We start from the raw sequence: 24,277 nt of genomic DNA, 5'->3' as shown, positions 1-24,277 counted from the left end.
TTTGAACGCCGACATTTTTTCCTAAAGATGTGTTGGGAAAATATCACCAATTACTATTAAGTCCAAACATAAAGAAAGATCCCCAACTACACTAGTGTAGTTGTTGAAAAGTAACTCTGTAGCCGAAACAATATGTGAGAGTAAGCTGTAGTCAAAGTTATGGCATAATTCATGATCCAAGTCATTCATGCCGATACAGTGTCATGCATTTCCAGTTCATCTAGTAATTCTACAAATTCATCATCCTCTTCTTAAACAGTTTTGTCATGAGTAAAAGGGTTGCCACAGTTATAGCTGCCTTGTGCATGGAAGATTAATTTGACAGCAGACACAACTGGTGACATGTAATAAGAGAAAGCAAACTCCACACATCGTTCATATCTTATTCTTGTTTGAATTTTGTGTATGTTATGTTTGGCGGTTTTGTGTAAAGTGTTGATTGGCAGCGAGACGTACCCCTAATCTACGTATCCTGCCCTGAACCCGCACTGGAGTGGAAAGACTACTGTAACACTGCAATCCTTTGATGCTACCTTTCGAGAATAGAATTGTCTTCATCAGTCACTTCAAATTCATTTACGGTTGGTGAAACGTGTGCAGTATTTGATCACGTTGTTTCACTGAAGTTAAGTTTGTTCAAGTAAGGAAGCTATAGAATGTCTACCATTTTGGTCTTTTTGTGTTTTTGGATGCTCAAGTGAATCGGAGATCGAGCTGTTGTAGGTTTTGTTTGGCATAGGTGTAACGCTTATATTTCTGTTTCATATGTATGTGATTAGGCTACGTTCACAAATAATGGTGGTGAGGGGCGGAGGAATTCGGGGTGGAATCGAAATTTTGAGGGATAGTAGGAGGAAACTTGAAAGTTTTGATCTGCCTATAGGGGACCTGAAAATGTTTTGGTTCCCTTTTACTTTTTGCGATTCCAAGGTTTCGAAGGCAATTCAATGCAATGAAATCGAATAACAATTAAATGTCATCCGATTGTTCTAAAGTTAGTAATAATCAAACAAGATCTAGAATTAGTTTTACTCTTTATTTATACTTGATTACTTTCATCTCAAAAAAATCTTGCATTTTGTATCGTATTGTTGTGGCATAATTGTTCTAATGTATTGTAATGTTTCGCCTTTCACAAATCTTTGAATATTGCCGTTTGATAGCATAAACTGGAATCTGGTATCTGTTGGTTGTGCGTGTGTGTTCTTAAGTCGAGAATGTTAATTTGATGCATCGATGACCTTCACAGTTAATGAGGTCTAAAGATGTGATTTTTTGAGAAGAGCTTTCAACATTTCAGAGTAGGATGCAATTTTTATGTTTGATATGAATTTATTAAGCTCGTGCTGGATTCCAATGAAAGTCATATATTGTCTCTGAATCTCAGTCAGAGCGATATTTGTTCCTAGTAGCTAAATTATTCTTATTTTATATATATTTTATTCTTATTTGCATAGTGCGGGCATTATTCGAATTTACTACACAATTTTATGCATATTAAAAATAAGTCAAGATATCGCGATTTGAATAAAAATATTCAATAAGAATATTTAAGATACGTGTTTTGAATTCATATTTCTATTCTACATGCCAATACCTTTCATTTGATATATCACTCGATAGTTGAAAAGTAAGTGAAGACTACATAACAATGGATTTTTATATTTTTATATCGGACTCATGCAAATTAGGTACCCGTGTGCATTATGCAAATTAAAGAATTACGGCTGTATTTTGCAGCTGCATATCGTCAATTTTCATGAAGCAGAGGCAATAGGCTTTCAACTGACGTATAATGTGGCTGTGTGATGTAGTTGTATGTGTAAAAATTATTTAAATATCGATATTCAAAAGGGGAAAATATATTTTTCGATATAATTATGAAAAGAATTCAACAAAATCATTTTTAATATCTCTTTGGGTATCTATTTTGTATTGTACATGCAAATACCTTTCATTTGATATATCACTTGATAGTTTAAATTATGCATAGAGTAGTTAATAAATACCTAATTTTATATCAAATTTCTGTAGTTTGCGTACCCATGTGAATTATGCAAATTAGGAGCTATGACCGCACTTGACAGCTCGAAATTGTCAATTTTGTTGAAGTGCAGATAATAAGCTTTCAAATGACGTATGATGTGGCTGTATGATGTGGCTGTATGCATTAAAATTGTTAAAATATTGTTATTCAAAAATGGAAAATATTTTTTCAATATAAATATGAAAATATTTCAATGGAATCAATTTAAATATGTCTTTGGATATCAAAGTTGTATTCTACATGCAAATACCTTCAATTTGATATATCACTCGATAGTTTACAAGTATGTTTCGAGAAGTTAACAGTAAATTTATAATTTTACATCGCATTTATGCAAATTGGGCCCCCGTGTAAATTATGTAAATTAGGGGCTATGGCCCTCTAAACAGCTCAACATTGTCCATTTTCTTAAAGTAGAGATAATAAGCTTTCAAATGACGTATGATGTGGCTGTTTGATGTGGCTGCATGTGTTAACATTTTTAAAATATTGTTATTCAAAAGGGGAAAATAATTTTTTCACAATAAATATGGAAATATTTCAGTGAAATCAATTTAAATATATCTTTGAATATCCATGTTGTATTCTACAGGCAAATACCTTTCATTTGATATATCACTCGATAGTTTAAAAGTATGTTTAGAGTAGTTAACAATGAAATTTCTAATTTTATATCGCATTTATGCAAATTGAATACCCCTGTAAATTATGCAAATTAGGGAGGTATGGCCCTACTTGGCAGCTCCACATCGTCAATATTCTTGAAGTAGAGATAATAAGCTTTCAAATGACGTATGATGTGGCCGTATGTAAGGTGGGTACATTAAGTGTGAAAAATAGGTGAGTCTGCCGCTCGCCTATTCAGTGAAGGGCGTGTACCACTCCAATGATACACCTCGCCAACTTTTTGGCTGCGAAAAACAGCCAATTCTGCTTCTCCAGGCTTCAGTACCAACACACATATTGCTGTTTGATATAACTCGTAACTTGAGCCTATCCGCAACTTGCGTTTGTTGAAAAAAGGCGAACAAATACAAAGTGTCAGCGGAGCTCAAACAAAACGCTGTTACCTCTAGCGTGTCATGCGCAGAACCGAAATGGTATTTTATAGACATCACGAGTTATAATAATAATAATAATAATAATAATAATAATAATTCATTCTTAAAAAACGCTCTCCGTTTAAAATGAAATCTCAAATTGCTGTACAGCACTGACATATTAAATAACAGCAGCGCGGTTAACAATTGCATTAAACACTTTCTCTGAAAGACGTGTTTTTTACACGAGATTAAAAAATATTAAAATCATTATTACACCTAATTTCAGGCGGGAGCCTATTCCATAGTCGTGGACCGAACTCTAAGGGTCCGACCAGGACTACTAAAGGTTATGTTTGGAGCTCTTTCAAACAGCGAGGCGCTGTATTGATTAAAACCTTGAAAGTTACACATAAATTTTGAACTCTATTTGCTTATGAACGGGAATCCAATGCCAGCTGTGCAGGGCTGGTTGAATACGATCAGATTTCTTGGTTTTTGGTTAAAGACGTGAGTATGAAGCTTTGGAGGATACAGGAAAATGAATTTAATAAGTTCATTTGGTGTTTCCAGGTCTCAACGACAAACCGTGACATTTGTAAACGTTTTCAGAGTCTTTGTCAAGCATCTTCTTAGTGGTAGAATGTTCTTAGGTACCTTTTAGCCGTGTACCGCTATAACAAAATCTGTATGCTGTCGACATCTGAACTCGCGGGATATCGCCGTATGATTAATGCAGAACATACCTATTTGCAACTCAAGGGATACTTTAGTTCATATGCACACGTGAACAGCGGAAACACGTTTGACTATTACAGGCCGAGGGCCAACTTTCCAGTGTCTCCACAGAAAGATCGAGTTCCACGTTTTTGTCCTGCGTAGACGATATGCAACTTGTTCACAATGTGTCAATAAAGAGTTTCCGATGGAACTTATATCGCTCTAACAACCGTGCAGTTAAAATTTTAAATTCCCAAACGGAGTCGTAAGAAGGTTTGATCAGTTCGGGCAAACGTCTGTACGGCGCTTATCTAACAAAACGTGCTTATCTGACAAAAATAACTAATTACTGCTTGTAGCCTTACTCATTTGTGGAAAGTAATCCCTCACACAAAAGTCACAATCCTTCGTCTGTTAAAACACATGAATGACATTTTAATTATAGAAGTCTAAAATCACAAACATCACAAAATAGCCATAAAATAGTTAAAAATACAGTAAATTTCATTGATTGCGTAAAATCGCCGAGCACCTCAATTAACCACTGTGTGTACATCGATCAACACATAGAGGTAGAGGAGAGAGCACGAGGTCACATGAGGTCGTGCGCTCTCACGGTGGCGGGAGTATCAAAATCACCACATCACAATGCGGCAATGGCAAGCAGAGTACTTTTGTTTTTGTTTTTCATCACCTTCCTCGATCGCTAATTTTGCCATTTAAGTACATAAATTATATTCAATAAACATGCAAGTGGATGATAAGAAAAGCACCTACATGTTGCAACACGGCTCGTACAGTACTTTGTACAGTGAGCGAGCGCGAGCCCGGCCGATGGAAGAACAACCACAATAAAAAAACTATATGTCAACAATTTGAGAGTAGTTTACAGAAACAAAATCCTTCGTGTAGAAGACTTCGTATTAACGTTAAATTGGCACACTCTGTGTACACAACATCGTACGAAGCGACGACATGTACCGCGCGCATGAAGTGCGCTGGCTAAAGTGACTCCCCAGGGTATTGCTAAAAAGAGTTTTGTCAGATAAGCATGTTTTGTCAGATAAGCGCCGTACAAACGTCTGTTTTGGACTCTCGACAGTCACCGTGGTTACAAGCCGGGGTAGGGAGAGGGGATAATCCCATAGAAAGGTATGTGGGTACGTGCCACCGAAATGGTAGACGACACCAGCTTTCAAGTACATCGCAACCCGAGAGTCATTTTTCTTTCCACAGTGTTCCGTTCTGGCGCGATCTTACCATAGACGAAAACGACAATTCTCTCTACTGTTTCAGAATTTCGCTCTTCTGTTAAACATTTCCCTACTGTTTCAAAATTCGCTCTACTGTTTCAAAGTTCGCTGTATTGTTAAAAATTTCTCTGCTATTTCAAATTTCGCTCTACTTTTAAAAATTTCTCTTCTACTATTTCAAATTTCGCTCTACTGTTAAAAATTTCTCTATTGTTTCTTCTCCGCTCTACTGTTGACCCGGAAGTACTGGAATGCAATATTTAAAAACAAACGTACGCATCTTAAATGCTTGTAAGATTAGATGGCCAGAAAAATGAAGAAAGTGGGAAGCGATAATAAAATACCATAACTAGTACGATGCATTATTTTTATCAATAAAATTTGTTCAAAGATAAGGTCTATGTTTGCGTCGACAGCGTCATTATTGGTATGCAACTGTTAAATATACGTCTGTATTTAAAATTATGATCCAATTTTTTCCCAAGTTTATAGTTACCAACCTTAAATCAATGCTTGATTTGAACAGCTTTGCAATCATAGTGCATATTCTTAAAGCCCCAATAGCTGTGAATGTGTAATAAACTGATCTCAAAATATCCTGAGTTTTCCAAGAATTTCCTTTGAATAAGACCCATTAAAGACTGAAAAAGTGTATAACACTCTCATAAGTGTCGAAAGTGACATGTAAATTCAAACGTTGTAACATCATTTTAGATTTTCTGCCATTTTCAAGAAATAATCATGTGACAGAGAAAATAAAGATTACAACAACAAAATGTTGGATATTGTGTGTTTTGCATTCAAGTGACACGATGTGTATGTGCAGGAAATATTGATTTTTGTACTTTTCCGTGAGGGCGCCATTTTATTTGTGCGGTACCCGTTTATTATTCAGCCTGTAGCTACAGCTGTAGGCATGGTCCAAATCAGCGAGCAGTGATCCTTCTATACACGTCCTTCAGTTAGAACATTTACACAAACCAACTTTGGTTTGAAAATAAAATCATGAAAATAATGCATAAAATTCGCAGCTATTGGGGCTTTAACTAAGCTGTATACTCACCAAATGATGGCACATTTAAAATGGCATTTCAATTGGGAGGGGTCGACTTTCGGTTAGGCATTGGTCAATGTGAACAATATTTAAGGTTTCGATCAAGTCATGTAATAAGATGCTGCTAACGGATCCACTGTTTCTGTAAGTTGACTATATGAATTCTTATTCATCCCAAACAGAACATAATGTTCCTATACAAGGCATGCCTCAATTTTCGGGCCGTGGGTGGGACTACGAAAGACATGAGCATTAATAACAATGACATACATGAGAGGTCAAGGGGTTACCATGGAAATTCCAGGATACTCTTTAACAACCTAGAGGGTGGCTGATTGGAAAAATCAAAGCAGTTGAAAAGAATGGGTTATTCTCAGCAAACTTAAACATCTCCTAAAGACATCCATTTTACCTCGCAGCCTCTGAGTCCGTCTTAACGCATTAGCCGCGAGAAGTAAGCCAAACAACGATTTAATCCATAGTTGCAACAACTAGAGCAACACTATGGTAAGAAATGTGTCAGCCTTCTCTACAACTACCTTCCGATACATCAAGAAAAACAACAACTCAAAACAAAAGCCTTCATCAAGAGTCTCCATCGGGAAATTGGAGCTGTCCGTACCAAGGCTGAGAGAAAGGAAACCCATCGCCTTCTTTGCCGTGCTATCGAGTTGGCTGCATGGAAAAAGGCGAAAGACAACTGAAACAACATGCAGTCTTACCTACATAAATAACTGCGTTCGCCTGACCAAGCCGAATTATAAAATAATCTCAGAAACATTAAAAAACCTACCGACACACAAACTCACAAACATAAAAAAAGCGTAGTTATTAGCAAACGACTAAAATTCATTCCGACACCTAATCGTCTTCTAGTAGAGAACTGTTTTAACAGCAGAGCAAAGTTTGAAACAGAAATTTTCGACACTAGAGCGAAATTTTCAATAGTAGAGCGGAGAACGTCTTCTTATGGAGAAAGTTTTAATAGTTGAACGAAATGTTTAAACAGTAGAGAAATGTTTAACAGTCGAGCAAAATTTGAAACTGAAGAGAAAAGTTTAACAGTAGAGCGAAATGTTGAAACAGTAGAGAAATTTTCAACAGTAAAGCGAGATTAGTAACAGTGGAGCGGAGAAATTCTCCTAATAGAGACATTTTTTAATAGTAGAGTGAAATTTGAAATAGTACGGAGAACTGTAGTTTTCGTCCACCGTACGTTCTTGTGTCATGTCCATTGGCCCCATGACGTGTATTTGGTTTGTCTTGCGAAAGTTCGAATGAGGTAACCCTGTGTGCAAAGAGCAAAAAGCAACACTGCAACGACGCACACAAAATATACTATATAGCAGGCTTGATGATGAAGATGGCGAACTTGACACATTTGTTTTGCTAATAACGGGGAAAGTATTGCCTGATTCAGACGAGAAATCTATGGCACCTGTGGTCAGTATGAGTGACGGTCACCAAAAACTGACTTTCGGGTTGAAACTTTCAAATTCAAGTCTTTTGAAAGTTTGAAATTTACATCTATTGAAAGAAGCCTGCGCTAATAAGACTTGTGTCCTCCATGCAGTTAAGTTAAAACCATACATTATTTAGCTTTGATTGCATCTATTTGCTGCCCCGTCCGTTGATTTGATAACGTGACGTGTGGGTCAGTCTTTTTGCTTTTCACGTGATGAGGTCACGAAGCAGAACCCTAGGGTGTGGACGTCCGACATTGTGCTCCGACGGCGACCAGTCGACGGAGTAAGACGAAATTTTGATACTATGTCAGATAACGAAAGTGGAAGGAGCGACCGTGTGAACGACGACGACGACGACGACGACGACAGCAACAGAGGTTGGTATGGCTGGCTCGTCGTCCTCGCTTCCCATTTTTGCTGTTGGTTTGTGTTCGGTCTTTACCAGTCCATAGGACCCCTCTTCGTCGCTGTACAGCAGCACTTTGAGGCCAGCTCTGTAAGAACATCGTGGATTCTTTCAACAATGTCGTGTTTTCAACTTGGTCTAGGTAACGACAAATCTTACTTACGAAGACTGCTTGTGTTTCTTGGTACTTTGAAATATTGAAATATATTTCACAACATATGCTTTACGTGAAGTAGCTACAACGCAACGATCAAACATCGATGTCATAAATCATGATAAGGTCACATTGTCAAGGATCGTAGGTGGCCACTATAGGCTATCTTCTCTGCCCAGGTCGACTTCGTTTCACTTGTTCACCATAGATCGGCCAACGTGAGTGTAATTGATCGTTATTACATGTAGACCTAGTCGCGGCTCGAGAGAAAATCCTCACACCAAAATTTGGCCAGTCCTCACAGAGCTGTATTCATGCTATAAAGCTTTTCCGTGATTCAGCAGTGTATGACATGTTGGAAAAAAGGAACAAGGCAGTTGTGTTTTTTCACATCTCTGTCGACGTTTTCAGTGACTGAGCAATATTCAAGTCCCATCGGGCGAGATTTGTCAAATACTCTGAACCTGCTTACTAGCTACCAAATGTACAATTGTCATGTACAATTCATGACAAATTGTTTCAGACCAAAAATGCATTTAGCTCTCATCTTAATTCTCTTCAAAGATGATGTGGCAGTGCGTTGGGATGTATGTATGTTAGGATGTCGGTATTTATGTATGTGGGGATGTATGTATTTGCGGATGTATGTCCGTCCACTTCAAAAACTCAAAAAACAGCACCTACGGTCTCAGTATTTAGTATACAGATGCACCCATGGGTGGCGAGAACGTGACAGTGTCAAAATACGCAAATGAGGTAAAAAGGGAAAAATCCTGAAGATTGCTAAAACTTTGTAACCATATGTCAGATTTAATTGAAACGTGAGATGCATAATGCTTGGATTGACCTCTGTCAGAAGTATTCAACTTTTGGTGAAATTTTCATATCTGTATTTTTGGGGCAATTTTCCACGTTTTTGGTCAAAAAATCATTTTTTCCAAAAGTTCTTTTTAGATTGCTTTGAAACTTGATAAAAATGCCAAATGTCTCATTCTTTAATTCTCTGCTCAAATTGAAAAAACTTGAGAACCAAGGAACATTATACCTTCGTATTTGGTGTGTTTGTAGTATGCTAAATAAACATTAATGAGCAGCAAGTATAAACTTTGTGAAAATGTCAGTAACCATGAGTCAGAATTTTACAAGTTGGTGCCCCGATGAGTCAGAATTTTACAAGTTGGTGATTTTTTATAGAAACGCAACCAAAGACCTCCAAGCCAATAATAAGTTGTTTTCTTTAAGCCCAACTAGCTGTATCTTTTAACATTAACTTTGTGATTTTACTTTCAAACTAAAATAACTTAATGAGATTACTAGTTTAGGTGTGTGGAGACACTTATTATTAACTACACGCAAGGACTGTATGTGCAATTTTGAACAAGATAAAGATTACACTGCGATTAAATGTGTGCCCACTCATTAAGTCACAGCCCGATTCGAAAAGGCAAAAACCATGGATATTGTACATCTGCGTTAAAATCTTCAAATCAACTGCACATGGTAGTCCAATGTAATGCACAGGGGTGAATGTTTTCAACTGTGACATTGTATGTTCTCTTACCTTTATAATATTATAAATTTTTTGAAAATGGCAGGAAATCAGAATGACCGTTAAAATTTGAATTTACTTGTCAAATGTTTCCTAAACGAATAGTTTTCTAATGCAGTAAAAGCCCATATTCCTATAAAGGGTAGAATTCAGAGAAAACCAGGAGAGAGTAGGAAGATATTTTGAGGTCAACAAATTTCAGGAGTTACAGCTGGTAGGGCTTTAAATATTATTGCTTGATAAATTACCAAATATTGTTTATATTAATCTTATGTCACACAATATGACAAAAAGACATCTTTACTTTAGTATGGAGATTGTAGCACTAATTTTGATGTACCAGGCTGCATGGTGTTGCCTGTGTATGTGTCCATTGCAAAAGTTGTCAGCCATTATATACTTCGCCTTGGTATGTGATGAATGGTCCATCAAAACATGTTCAAGTGCAGTAGGCGTTATTATTATTACAAGCTAAGGCCCGTAGCAGCTATTAAATATTTTATGTACACTCACTAGGGCCTGCCATATTGAACCAAATGTGAGCCAAGTGTCATTGACGCTATGTTTTATTTTACATGTTTCTCTTTTCTCGGCTACATGATCCAACCACAGTGGACTCAGTCTCCTTGTTTGTTTGTTTGTCCGTTTGTTTATCTGTTTGTTTATTTGTTACGTATCGTTATTCCATATACAATTAAGAACCAATAAAGAGTTGTATTTGTGTTCATATTTGTCAATAAAGAACGGTGTTTGTTTGTTTTGTTTGTTCACAAATATAGTCAGTAGATGATAACCTTTTGAGTTGATGAAAGGGTGAGTATTCAGAGAAAGTGATGGACACACATGGTTGCTTACCCCTCATTGCAAAGGCGGGTATTGTTTATTTCATATGTTAGTTTTCTATTAGGAAATTTTTAAAGTATCATTTATTTACTATATTTGTCAACAAACAAACAAATAAACAGACAAACAAACAAGGAGTCTGAGTCTCCTGCAATCCAACCAACTGTACGTAAAAACAATAAAAAACAATAAGGCCTGTCTACTTTAGACCTTAGAGTGCGACCATGCAACCCTTTTTATCATGCGTTGTGTCATGTGACACCCCATTGTAGCCATATTCTCTCTCCTAAATAGTTTCCGTATTCGATTACAGGAGCGGTCCTTTGTCGTTACGGAGCTTCCATTTAGTGTGAGGGAGTGGATAAGGGAATAGGGGAGTGTGACATTTTACCCTGAAATTTTGTAATTCATTTAAAAATGTATGTATTGGTGACAGAAGTGAAAACTTTATGAGCAGAGGAAAGTTTTTGATCGGTTACAATTATAATAACATACTGCATTATACAAAGTTCTTCCCGTACAACTATTTTTGAATCCCTGTATTTTTTCTCTGATGCCAATTAAGATATTTGTCACACTTGGTGTTGACTTCTTCGTATAGTTTATGAATGAAGCCTGTTTTCACAAATATTTTGATATTTATGCCTCAAAATTTAAGGATTTTCTATCATTTGTAGAATTCTGGGTTAAATTGGTTATTACCTAATATTGCCTGTTCCTTGCGTCACATTAGCATTCGTGTCATTTGTGCTACGTCAGACACTTGACTTTGTCTCGTGTCTGACACAGCTAATACGACACATGAAAAGGCGATATTGGGCAATAACATCATAATGTATGATATAATCAAGCAATAACGTACACCCAGGGAGATTTTGACCAGTTCACTACATACGGGTATGTGCATGAGCGATATCGAATGTACATAAGAAGTGAACTAGTCAAAAGTGAGTGATATACCGTCGCTTGGTGTGATTTATTGCTATTATATTATATCACTATATTCAAATTCTGGCATGGAACGTCAAAAGAAATTTTTTTTTCTCTTGTCGAGTGCTCATTTGTGTGCTCAAGCCGTGGTATATCGCGAATACACCACGGTTCTTTTCGCGTCTCGACAAATTAGATCGCCGTATTTGCACCATCAATATACTGGTATGATATGATGTACGTTCTCACACAAACTATATTGGAGCTAATAAATGTTATGTGCACACGTGTGACATTAGTTGTCATTCACAGATATTTTCAATATAACTATACTTGACTAGAGAGGGATGATTAGAAGTGCATATGTTTGCAAGAAATTTTACCGTCATAAAAAGAAGGTAAATTAGTACATTTATATGTTTGACGATTGGTATAGGCCTAAATGTACAGACTAGCTTTGGGTGGTTAGAGGTGCATATATGTACAGCAATATATGATGTTGGAATTTCACTAAAAATGTCAGCCCACTGTAGATGGATGTCTATGGGAAAACTAATAACATTGTCACTTCAAAGCTAGCTATATCAGTGCATTTATATATGCTTGATAATTGATATAAATGTACTTGATTAGATTAGGGAGGGTAGAAGTGCATATGTGTACAACAAATATGATGTTGGAATTTCACCTACAAATGTCTGTTCATTACACACGCAAGTATATTTACTCGATATAGGTTAATTGTTACGATTAGTATCTTGTTGGTAAATGTGAGACCTTGTATGTTTAAAATATGAAAAAAAGGTCAAATTGTCAAAGAAAGGGCAAATATTAGGGACACAAATAAAGGGGTGTGAAGATAGGGAAAACATGCACCGAAGCGGTTCTAGTAAGGTCACACATATTTCAAACTTTCAAATTTGAAACAGATTGAGGTGAGGGTAATGTTTTAAAATTTTGAACAGAGCAGGGTCACATTTTAGGTTAGGGGAGGGTTACATTTTGTATGATGGCAACCCTAATCTGATTTCCTATCACATGACCCGATCTGCCATATTCTTCTTATGTGTGACGTTTTTTGCATTTTATGTTTTGTGGGAATAAACTTTCTTTTCTATTTAGGTCCTATAGTCAACATACCCGTGAAACGGTTTGGACATCGTCCTACGGTCATGATGGGGGCTGTTTTATCTTCTCTTGGATTCGTTCTGAGTTCGTTTGCGCCAAGTATTGAGTTTCTGTATCTGAGTATGGGAGTTTTCGTTGGTAGGTATTCCTCGATTCTCTACAGTGACAGAGGGAATTCCTTTCTTAAAATCAATTGAAATGAATCGTTGTTGTAACGTTTTTAAAATATCTTAATGATATGAAACAAAATATCCTTATATATCTCCCAAAAGTATGTTCACGTACAAAATCAACACAATGTGATATTTTACGATACACAGTGTTATTGTTGACAAATTACTTCTCCGAAGTAAAATTAATTCATTTGTCGACTTTACATTTCACACAAGACACAGATGCAGACACACACACAAGCTGTTCTTACCGAGAATTTCCAAGATTTAAGAACTAAAAGAGGAAAGTGCATTTAAGAGACAAAGCAACAATATCATAAAGTACACAGAAAGGTGGAGTTCATCATGTTAATACGATTGAATGTCTTTGGAATAACTTCAAGAAGGGAAAATACTGCTTGACTTTGTTGTGCACCCATTGGCAGAGGACAAGTTTCAAGATTATGGTCTCTTAGTTCTATAGTTTTGTACATATCCACAAGACTTGGTTCATTATTAAAAGTGTAAACCTTGAATTATTAAACCTTTACTAACTATTGTTGTGTTCTTGAGGCAGTGGCATAGATTTGAAGTGCGATGTGAGGTTGTTACTATATGATGTAACAATTATAATGTCCGAATCTTCGGCTTTGAAAGTAAACTATTATATATTATTATCTGTTCAACCAACATGAACAAATCCTTCAACTCTTGAGGTAGGATACAATGTGAAACCTGTGAACGATTGATTTCAGTAATGGTAATATAAAGGCAGCTTGTCCAATTACGTGCATGTCGTAAACGCGGATCAGTCTATCATTTAGTTTTTCATAATATTCAAACAAAGCTATCAATATGATGATAGAATATAACATTTGACTGCACTGCGCATGACTATTACCGGGTTCTGTTTCAAATCTTATGTGAATTTATGAGAAAATGTAATATCTCTCTCTCTCTCTCTCTCTCTCTCTCTCTCTCTCTCTCTCTCTCTCTCTCAGGATTTGGCTATTGTCTCATCACTAGCCCAGCTTTGGGTATTGTCGCACTGTACGTGAAAAGACGGTACGTCCTAGCTAACGCCCTCACAATGAGTGGCTGTGGGCTTGGTACATTTGTACTTACACCACTATGGGATGCACTCATCGACGGCTTCGGGTGGAGTGGGGCTTTAATCCTGTTTTCATCGATAAATGCCCAGTTGTGCGTTTGTGCAGCGCTCTACAGACCAAAGACAAAAGCCAAGACTAAGATTGGAACTATGGTGACAGACCCAGATGCAAATTCAAATTCATCAGGCCGACACGGTAACACGGAATCTAATTCTCCGCCAAATAAGAAGATGCTCTGTGGAATCTGCGATCTGTCATTCCTCTCTCGTAATCCAGTATTTCTAGTGTACGCATGCGCAGTTTTCCTCGGCAGTGGGATGGCTTGCGTGGCGATGGCAGCATTTATGTTTCTAAGGGCGGAATCCAAAGAGCTCAGTTCAAGTCAGGATTTATCCTTTTTGATATCCATATATGGTTGTTTCGATATGTTGGGTAGGCTTTTACCGGTTCCGATTTTTCACTTCATTCCCGCCCTAACCAGCGTGCGATTGTATGGCCTGGCACTCTTTTTCACCGGAGTGATCAGCTTCCTTAGCGTATTTGCAAATTCATTTGCGGTCTACGGTGTGGTTACTTCAATCCTTGGGGTCATTATTGGATTTACTTTTACCCTTCTATCCCAAGTTGTCAAGGATCTATTTGGATCGTCACTTGTCACGACGGGTATAACCATAACTACGCCGTTTCTTGCCGTTGGAGCCATACTTGGTCCGACATTTGCAGGTAAGTCATACCAGTATTCAATTGACCTCGATGATTTTTCAACGCACTAGAATGCACCCGAGAAGTGAACGATAATGCTAAAATAAAACCATCACAACTTGTATTTCATCTGAAATCTTGAATAACCACGTATTATTAAGAGCCAGGAATATTGTTCAGCGGACCCCTTGATCGTTTCGACATTTGGAGAAGATAACGATTTCATTTGTAAGAAAGCATTCAGACAGAGAAACGAGCACTGATAGCCTCTTTAATATACACTCTCCTCATAAAACCAACGCTCGCATTTATCTCCTTCATATTGTCTCTGAGACGTGTTCACGTCAATACGAAAGTTTCATTCTCTGAAGGTAACTGTTGGTGTTTTATTTATTATTCATGTCTGCTGGCAATCCTTTTCCATTTTTCTGTACACCTCGGTTGGATTTATTTCAAAGACAGCCTCTTGGCATATTTTTAAAAGTTCTTCCAGGATCCACCCTTGATATTAATGGTCCATGATTAGCATATAGAATTTCATTCGCTTACTCATTAATTCCAATCCAGTGACATTTTTTCTGTAAGTATTGCACATATGCTTTTTGTTTTCTCTCATTATTCACAGGGCTAATATACGATTTGACGGGCAACTACGACAACACTTTTTACTACTTCGGTGCCTGCTTGGTCACTGCCGGATCTTTCTTGGTAATCACAGAGTCATATTTTAACAAACGTCGAAGAAAGTCAAGGCAATCAGATGAACCCCGCCATTCCGAGGAAGAGGTCGAGATGGTTTCCTATGGAGAAATCACGGATTCTGACACACTACAGAATGAACATGTGAAGTTAGCTTGAATAGAAAAGACAGATCGAGTCACGGCACCGTGTCAAGTGCTAGTCGTTTTCCAAGCAGTGGCATGGTCACTGTTAGACTCTCATCTTTGTCTTTGTAAAATATTCACAGTCATCTTTGGAAAGATAAGAGGAAGAGTAGAAAGAGATATGAACATGAGTATATTTGACAAAATCATATCTACATTTAGAAGAAGTATGTTTAGTGGAACGATGGCAATTTGTTTGTAATGGGCAAGACTTTTTCAGATCTTACTTGGTTTAGATACTAAAAAGGGCAATCGTTTCATTTCATAATTAATAACTAGACAGAAACGTCTTATTTGTACTCACCTAAAACGAAGGATTTTTGTCTGACCATTTGTGAGTCAACATGTTTCCTGGCGTCGTTTGGAAGGCAGAAATACTGCTTCCGTCGTAGATCTGCAGTTTCGGAATGGGTTATAAGGATGGATTTCATTTTAGAGAATGTGCTTTGAGACAGTACGGGTTTTCTCTTTCATAATACAAACTAAAGATCAAGGCTCACAATACAAACTTTGCTTATAGTACAGATCCTAGAGAAACATGCTATCAGAGAATTATGGTTTGCTGAACCGTTCGCGTTACTGGCATCATGTGCTCACTTTGAAAAGAAACAGAGATTCCTAAAAGAACGTGTTTCTTACAACTCATTACCAACACTGTAAACATGAAATAGTGAGAATAGCACATACGTCATCTTATCGTAAAGCATGAAACTCCAAATTCTTCAAGGAAGTCTCCGTGTAAAGGAGTTGATAGTGTCACAGATTTAGTATTATAATAATAAATATAACTGATAAATAAATATGTATGAAAACAAGAAAATTTAAGATCTAAATCAAACATTTCACTTTGCAGTATCAGTAATTATAAAGTGCAAAGGGCATGGGTATATCATCGTTGGTTTTTTAGGATATCATAGATATTTAGCATGGAACATCTGACAGCTTACATAAATTTTAGTATTATTTTATCAGAGGAATATCTCATACAGACTCTATTTTTGGTAATGTGCGTCATTTTCAGTCCATGATCCGCGGAAGTGTTGGTTGGTGCCCTGTTAACACATAAGATAAAATGTTCGAATACGGACGTAGAAAGGCTATAATAAAATAAAATCCGTTGTCCGAAATGTGTAAAAATCACCGCTATGCAAGGCGATGTGAAAGCCCTATTTAGAATTCAAAAGAACTTTAATAACTATAGCTTACGGCCTGAATGGTCGACGTACTTTTAATTTCAAGGAAAACAACAAACAAACTGCTATTCGAACATATGGCTAGGAATGTAGTGTTCCAAGCATACTGTGACCATTACAAACGGATATTAATATGAGAAGTTACCATGTATTATAAAATACGAAAGCTACAGTGTTTTGATTAACCTTTTAAGTGTAGCTAACCTTGGATTGTATTTTTAAAATTCCATGTACACTGACCATTCCATCGGACCTCGTCGGGAATAGTCGGGTCTCACGTCGGCGAGGTAGCATCATACTCAGAATCGTTTTCCCATGACCCCTGAAGCTGAGGATGAGGATGACGCCAACTTTACGCTGGTGAAATAAAGTTTAACATATAATTTCATGGAGACATGTTTCATGAAAATGCACACAGATCGGTGATGCCATGTTTTACATTAACTTTCAATACACAAATATGGATTTTTTCTGTTAAAACCCCACCTTGCCGCTTTAGCATGTATCTTTGGATAACAAAAAGGGTTTGATACAAATTTTGTCACTTGTATATGATCAAAAAAGAATATATATCTGAGAATAGGTGTAATTTTATCAAATAATTTTTTGGTAATGGTAAATTTTTAATTCTAGCTCATGAAAACTGCAGAAGTTGTTAGTCATTTCAATATACCATTGTAAAGAGGAATAAAAATCCCTTCAAATGATAGCCTACATACTGAGTGTTGTGTAAAATTAAGCTCAACAGATAATTTATTACAAGAAGACATATTCAACAAAAATGCATGCCAGTCGGCAGTATTTTGATTTTACGGTACCGTTCAAAACTTGACACTAACAGCTATTGCATCCAAATATTTTTTTCTGTTAAAAATTCAGGTTATGCTATTGACATGTCCCGGCTTGTAGCAAATGAAACAGATTTCATACAAAAAATTGTCTTTTTTAATTATGTCTCGGTGAAAAAGTTGGTAGAATTTGAGATTAACCGTGACAGTAATTTGAAATATAAACTTTGGGGTAAAGGGTAAGTTTTGGTCCTATTTCATGATAACTGCAGAAGACCTTGCATATTACAATATGTCATTTTAAAGATGAATAAACTGCCATTCTAATGAAACCCTATAAGCCAGGTTATGTTAAAATTAAGCTCAACAGATGAAGTACAAGAAGACCGGTTAAAAACAGTACACGTGGGTAGCAAAATCGTGGTTTTGCGGTACCTTTCAAAACATGACCGTAACAACCATAGCAACCCAGTCTGTTAAAAGCTTCTTTCGTATTCTGAGGATCCTACGGCTTCTGAAAAATACAGGTTTGTTATCCTGTGGGGTTTGCACGTAGACTCTTTCTAGCCAACGGCCTGTAACTTCGCCCAAACAGGCGTGCAGATAGAATTAAATCTTCAAACCGAGTCGTAATAAGGTTTGATCAGCTCGTGGAAACGTCTGTTTTGGACTCTCGACAGTCACCGTAGGTACAAGCTTTGGGCGCTGTCAGCTGCTCCCATACAAAGGTATAAGTGGGTATGTGCGGCCGAAATGGTAGGCGACACGACCATTCAGATCAAGCACATAATATCCCCAGAGCCAAGGCCTCTTCTTTCCACAGTGTTTTGTTCTAACGCGTTCTTGTGCAATATACGTCGGCCAACGTAAGACAATGACCCATCGAAGTTCTGTACCAAGGAGCTATGGGCGACGATTTAGCAAACAGATACTGAGTAGGTGAAGAGCCTGTGCTGAGTCTACGCATTGACGTAGAAGTCAGGCGGCAACGGTCCTAACATTACAAATTTCACATATTTATCCTGTAGCGGGATAATAATGTGTACAAAGGAAAAACAGAGTCCGACCGAAATATAGAGAAACTTTTCCTTGGAATCGCCGCTTCTCCTATTTGTCGACATGGATTTGTTTCGTTTTGTAAATCCCGATGGAAAGCCTCGAATATTTCCGCAGTGTTTTCATTGTTATATTCACCCTTTCTCCAAGCAGCCATGACTTCCCCGATAGTGCGACACGCTGTGACTTGCAGGAGTTCACTTGAGATCATGACAGTGTCATGAGACCCGTGGCCGGTCTCTTCATTACTTGGTGCAAAGCAGTCTCCTGTAATACTGAAAAAATATCAAAATTTGCTGTTACTTGTTCCTTTTTATTCAGACAATTCATCAGCAACTTTGTTCTTGTTTCAAAACAATATTTTTGTCTGTTTCTCTCTGTGTATGTATATTTACTCGACATTCTTTGTCATAGGATTATTGGGTTATTCGATTATGTTGTTAAAATATTCGTCTACGCCATGTTTTATTCTCAGCTGAACAGGGATAACTCATACGGGATGTAGCTGTGTTTACGATTTTGTTTTGCCATTACGGAAAACAATGAAGTCTCAATCACTTGTCGATGAAGTTGTTATCATCGGGTGCCAACAATGACTAGGTGTTATGCTGCATGAGGTTAGTGGTGGTACCTGTATTTTTTCACTATTTTGTCTTTTCGGGTAGAACGAGCCCTTCGGACAGCTCGTCGGATTCTTTAATTTCTACATTTCTTTTCTGATCTACCACTTGTAGGGGCTCATTTTTAAATTCTTGGAGGAGAAAACTTTAACCGGGTCAGCTTTTCGAAAATCCAAAATTTGATTTCCCCCATAGAGTTAACACAGTGATGGCGGCCATTTTGAATTTCGCTAGTTTCCAAACTTTGCACAGTGGCCCCGATTTTTATTGTTTATTTAATAGGAGAATGGTTGATATTTTCATTCAGGCAAGTTTGAGGAAAAGTTTAAGTCTTTCACTTTCGAGGCGCATACTACCTTAAAGTCAAACACTTTTTTGTTCTGCTGAATTATGTGTTTCTCGATATGCTTTTGAGAGCTTGTCAACTTAGCATTTACATGTGTAAACTGCATTGTTGTTGTTGACAAGTGAATTCAGGTCTTGAATCCAATTCAAATGCAAGCAACGACAATGCATTTTATACGTATAGACATTGTGTTGACAAACTAAATAGGTGTTTCAACATGGTTTGGAAAGTGGGAATTGCAACGGACATAAGAAAAATGTGGAAAACAATAATCAAAAGTTACAGCTATTAGTTCTGTGACGACGTTTTCATGGTTTGTCTCGCGAAAGTTCCGATACGCTAACCGTTCGTGCAAAAAGTAACATTTGCAATGACGAACTCAAAATACAATATAGCAAGCTTGGTGATCAAGTTGCTTCATGAAGATGGCCAACTTGCGACCAGATTTTGCCAATAATGGGGAAATTATTGCCTTGTTCAGGCGAGGAATCTATCGCACCTGTTGCCAGTATGTGTGACCAAAAAATTGGTTTTCGCGGGTTTCAAATTCAAGACTCTCTTGAAAGTTTGAAGCATGATATGTTGAAAAAAAGGAATTCTTTTATCGAAAGAAGTCCCCGCAAATCAGAACCGTGTTCCGTGTATAATAAAACCATTATACAGTATTTAAATGTGATTGTTTCGGACTTCTTGGAAGATCAACAAATGTAACATCAATTTGCCGCCGCGTCCGTTAACCTTGATCACGTGACGTTCGGGTCAGGGACGTTGAGGTGATGAGGTCAAGGAGCAGAACTGCAACTTGTGGACGTCCGAAATTGTGCTTCTTCGGCTTCTTATCGGCTAAGTTGAGGGAGTCAGACAAAATTTGGATATCGGCAAAGTCGACGGAGTTGGACAAAATTTGAATGCTATGTCAGATAAGGAAAGTGGAAGGAGCGACCATGTCGACGACGACGACAGAGGTTGGTATCGCTGGCTCGTCGTCCTCGCTACCCATTTTTGCTGCTGGTTTGTGTTCGGCCTGTACCAGTCCATAGGACCGCTCTGCGTCGCTGTACAGCAATATTTTGAGGCCAGCTCTGTACGAACATCGTGGATTCTTTCAACAATATCGTGTTTTCAACTTGGTCTAGGTAATGGTAAATCTTATTTACGAAGACCCCTTGTGTTCCTTGGTACTTTTCAATATATTTCACAACATATGCTTTTCGTGAAGTAGCTACAACGCAACGATCAAACATCGATGTCATAAATCATGATAAGGTCACATTGTCAAGGGTCGTGGGTGGCCACTAGGCTATCTCAACTGTCTCAGCCGACTTCGTTTCACTTGTTCACCCTAGATCGGCCAACGTGGGCGTGATTAATCGTTATTACCTGTCCTTTCGTTCGTCGGTTCATGTGTTTGTTCGCTGGTACTGGCCATACATGTAGACCTAGTCGCGACTCTCTAGAAAATTCTCACACCAAAATTTGGCTATTCATCACATGGGTTCTTACTCCTGATGCCAAAGACGGGTATGCTTTATTTCACATGTGAGATGGTATTATAATTTTTTAAAGTATCATTTATTGACTATATTTGTAAACAAACAGAACAAACAAACAAAAACAAACATACAATGAGCCCAAGACCCTGTGATCCAACTACGCATACATAAAAACAATCAAAACAAAAACAATATATAAGCCTGTCTACTTTAGACCTTAGAGTGCCACCGTGCAGCCCATTTTTATCCAGGGCTGTGTCATGCGACTCGCCGTTGAAGCCATAGTCTCTCTATACACGTGTAGATGGACAGTGACAAACGGCTTATATATGTGGCGGTTACTCCAGTGTTAAGAGTATAGTCACCGTATTCGATTAAACCTTGTCCCTATTTACCTGCAGATGATGACATTTCCGCTCGATGACGGAAGCGGTTCTTTGCCTAGTTGTCAGGGAGCTTTCATTCTTGTGAGGGAGTGGGTCAGTTTGAAACAGGTTGAGGTGAGGGTCATGTTTTACAAATTGGAACAGAGGAGGGTCACATTGTAGATTGGCGAGGGTCACAATTTTTTATGATGCCATCCCGAGTCTGATTTCCCCGGCTCACCTCTTATTGTAGTAACTGAAAGCCCCCCATAGTACGTGCATGCATCTCCTCCCTTGGGGTTGAAGGTCACATGAATATTAGTGGAGCGTTTTTAAAACTCAGTCTCTTATATATTTCAAAAGCGAACGTATTTATTATTAGTTATTGACCAGGTGTATTTTTTTCATCTTTCTACGTACGCTTCAGTTTCCTCACAAAAACAGACTTGCAGCCGTTGCTATCTTTTTATTTTTACAGCCATGTTATGAGATACCAAAGTCTCATTTGATGGACGATCAGAAATGTAATATGACGGTAGATATTTCTATCTGCAGCGCATAAACGCAACAATCTGCCTATAGCTGACCCAATCTGCCATATTCTTCTGATGTATGACGTTTTGCATTATTTGGTTTTGTGAATAAACTGGTTTTTTTTCTATTTAGGTCCTATAGTCAACATACCCGTGAAACGATTTGGACATCGCCCTACGGTCATGATGGGGGCTGTTTTATCTTCTCTTGGATTCGTTCTAAGTTCGTTTGCGCCAAGTATTGAGTTTCTCTATCTAAGTATGGGAGTTTTCGTTGGTAGGTATTCCTCAATCCTCTACAGTGACAGAGCGGGTTCCTTTTTTGAAATCAAATTAAATGAATCTTTCTTGTAACTTTTTACAATATCTTAATGATTGTTGAATCTGCGAAACATATTCCCCAAAGAATGTTGCCGTACAAAAGCAACACAATGTGGTGTTTACGGTACACAATGTTATTGTTGACAAATTACCTCTCAGAATATAATTAATTCATTTGTTACCTTTACATTTCACACACTGACACGGGCAGACACACACATAGACAGACAGACAGACAGACAGACAGACAGACACACAGACACACACACACACACACACACACACACACACAAGCTACATTTCTTACCGATAATTTCAAAGATTTAAGAGCAGGAAGAGGAAAGTGCACTTTAGAGACAGAGCAACAATATCATAAATTGCACAGAAAGGTAGGAATCATGATTTTGAAAAGTTAGTATGATTGAATGTACTTTGGAATAACTTCACGAGGGGGGAATACTGATTAACTTTGTTATGCACCCGTTGACTGAGGACAGATTTCAAGATTACGGTCTCTTAGTTCTATAGTTTTGTACATATCCACAAGACTTGGTACAGTATTAAAAGTGTAAACCTTGTATTATTCTACCTTTACTAACTATTGTTGCGTTCTTGAGACAGTAGCATAAATTAAAGTGAGATGTGATGTTGTTACTGTATGATGTCACGATTTTAGGGTCCGAATCGTTGGCTTTTTCAGTAAACTATAATATGTTAAAATATGTTAAAGTAACTAACCCTGACCATAGTACTTAACCCTTCTAGGTAGGATACAATGTAAAACCTGTGAACGATTGATTTCAGTAATGGTGATATGAAGGTAGCTTATCAAATTTTGTAATAAATCCAACAAAACCCCGTGGGAAATGCCTTACATGCATATCGTAAACCCGGAGCTATCTATCATTCAGTGTTTCATTATATTTGAATATGCTATCAATGCGATGATAGAATTTAACATTTGGCTGCACTGCACATGAATATTTTGCCATTTGAACATGTTAGCAGACTCTCTTTCAAATCTTTTGTCAATTTGTGAAAAAAGTTATACTAGTATTTCTCTCCGTCTTTCTCGGTCTTTCTCTGTCTCTCTGCCCCTGTCTCTCTCTTTCTCTCATTCTCTCTTTCCATAGGATTCGGCTATTGTCTCATCACTAGCCCATCGCTAGGTATTGTTCGCACTGTATGTGAAAAGGCACTACGTCCTTGCTAACGCCCTCGCAGTGAGTGGCTCTGGGCTTGGTATATTTGTATTTACACCACTATGGGATGCACTCATCGACGGCTACGGGTGGAGGGGGGCTTTCATCCTGTTTTCATCGATAAATGCACAGTTGTGCATTTGCGCAGCGATCTACAGACCGAAAACAAAAGCCAAAACTAAGCTTGCAACTATGACGACAGACTCAGATACAAGTGCAAATGAAAGTGATTCACCAGGCAGACACGGTAACACGGAATCTAATTCTCTGCAAAATAAGAAGATGCTCTGTGGAATCTGCGATCTGTCACTCCTCTCTCGAAATCCAGTATTCCTAGTGTACGCATTCGCAGTTTTCCTTGGAAGTGGGATGGCTTTCACAGCTGTGGCAGCACTTTTGTTTCTAAGAGCGGAATCCAAAGAGCTCAGTTCAAGTCGGGATTTATCCTTTCTGATATCCATGTATGGCGTTTTCAATATGTTGGGCAGACTTTTACCGGTTCCAATTTTGTACTTAATTCCCGCCCTCACCAGTGTGCGATTGTATGGGATTGCGCTCTTTTTCGCTGGAGTGATCAGCTTCCTTAGCGTGTTTGCAAATTCATTTGCGGTCTACGGTGTGGTAACTGCAATCCTTGGGAACATTATTGGACTTACATCTACCCTTCTAGCCCAAGTTATCAAGGATTTATTTGGACCGTCACTTGTCACGGCGGGTGTGGCCATAACCACTCCGTTTCTTGCTGTTGGAGCTATACTTGGTCCGACATTTGCAGGTAAGTCATACCAATGTCTACTGGCAACCATTTTTCATTTTTCTGCAATTTTGGCCAGGTATTTTTTAAAGGCAGCCTCTTGTAAGATTTTTCAAAGTTCTTCCATGACCTCCCCTTGATATTAAGTGGTCCACCCCTAATGCCC

The 24,277-nt window shown here is 37.9% G+C and overlaps 2 protein-coding genes across 4 annotated transcripts in view; both read left to right on the top strand.

The window, feature by feature from the left end:
* The first annotated feature begins 7,800 nt into the window (after positions 1 to 7,800).
* LOC139133475 (monocarboxylate transporter 13-like) lies at positions 7,801 to 17,347 on the top strand. The gene is made up of 4 exons (XM_070700087.1): positions 7,801 to 8,128; positions 12,585 to 12,728; positions 13,744 to 14,577; positions 15,182 to 17,347. Exons 1-4 carry the CDS (start codon positions 7,885 to 7,887, stop codon positions 15,412 to 15,414), a joined length of 1,455 nt encoding a protein of 484 aa, XP_070556188.1. The 5' UTR covers positions 7,801 to 7,884; the 3' UTR covers positions 15,415 to 17,347.
* Positions 17,348 to 20,228: 2,881 nt separating this feature from the next.
* The window catches only part of LOC139133474 (monocarboxylate transporter 2-like), a 41,252-nt gene continuing 37,203 nt past the window's right edge, over positions 20,229 to 24,277 (top strand). For 2 of the 3 annotated variants that reach the window (XR_011552599.1, XM_070700084.1), the window contains exons 1-3: positions 20,239 to 20,579; positions 21,968 to 22,111; positions 23,289 to 24,132. Coding sequence is in view for 2 of the 3 variants with exons in the window: in XM_070700084.1 (XP_070556185.1) it covers positions 23,550 to 24,132 (583 nt within the window). In the remaining variant the exon portion in view is untranslated. Of the gene's footprint in view, positions 20,580 to 21,967; positions 24,133 to 24,277 lie in introns of all 3 variants that reach the window. The other variant, XM_070700085.1, reaches the window with a different exon arrangement.

The sequence above is a fragment of the Ptychodera flava genome, chromosome 5, assembly GCF_041260155.1.
Source record: "Ptychodera flava strain L36383 chromosome 5, AS_Pfla_20210202, whole genome shotgun sequence".
Lineage (NCBI taxonomy): Eukaryota > Metazoa > Hemichordata > Enteropneusta > Ptychoderidae > Ptychodera > Ptychodera flava.
This window is presented reverse-complemented; position numbering and strand designations above follow the sequence as displayed.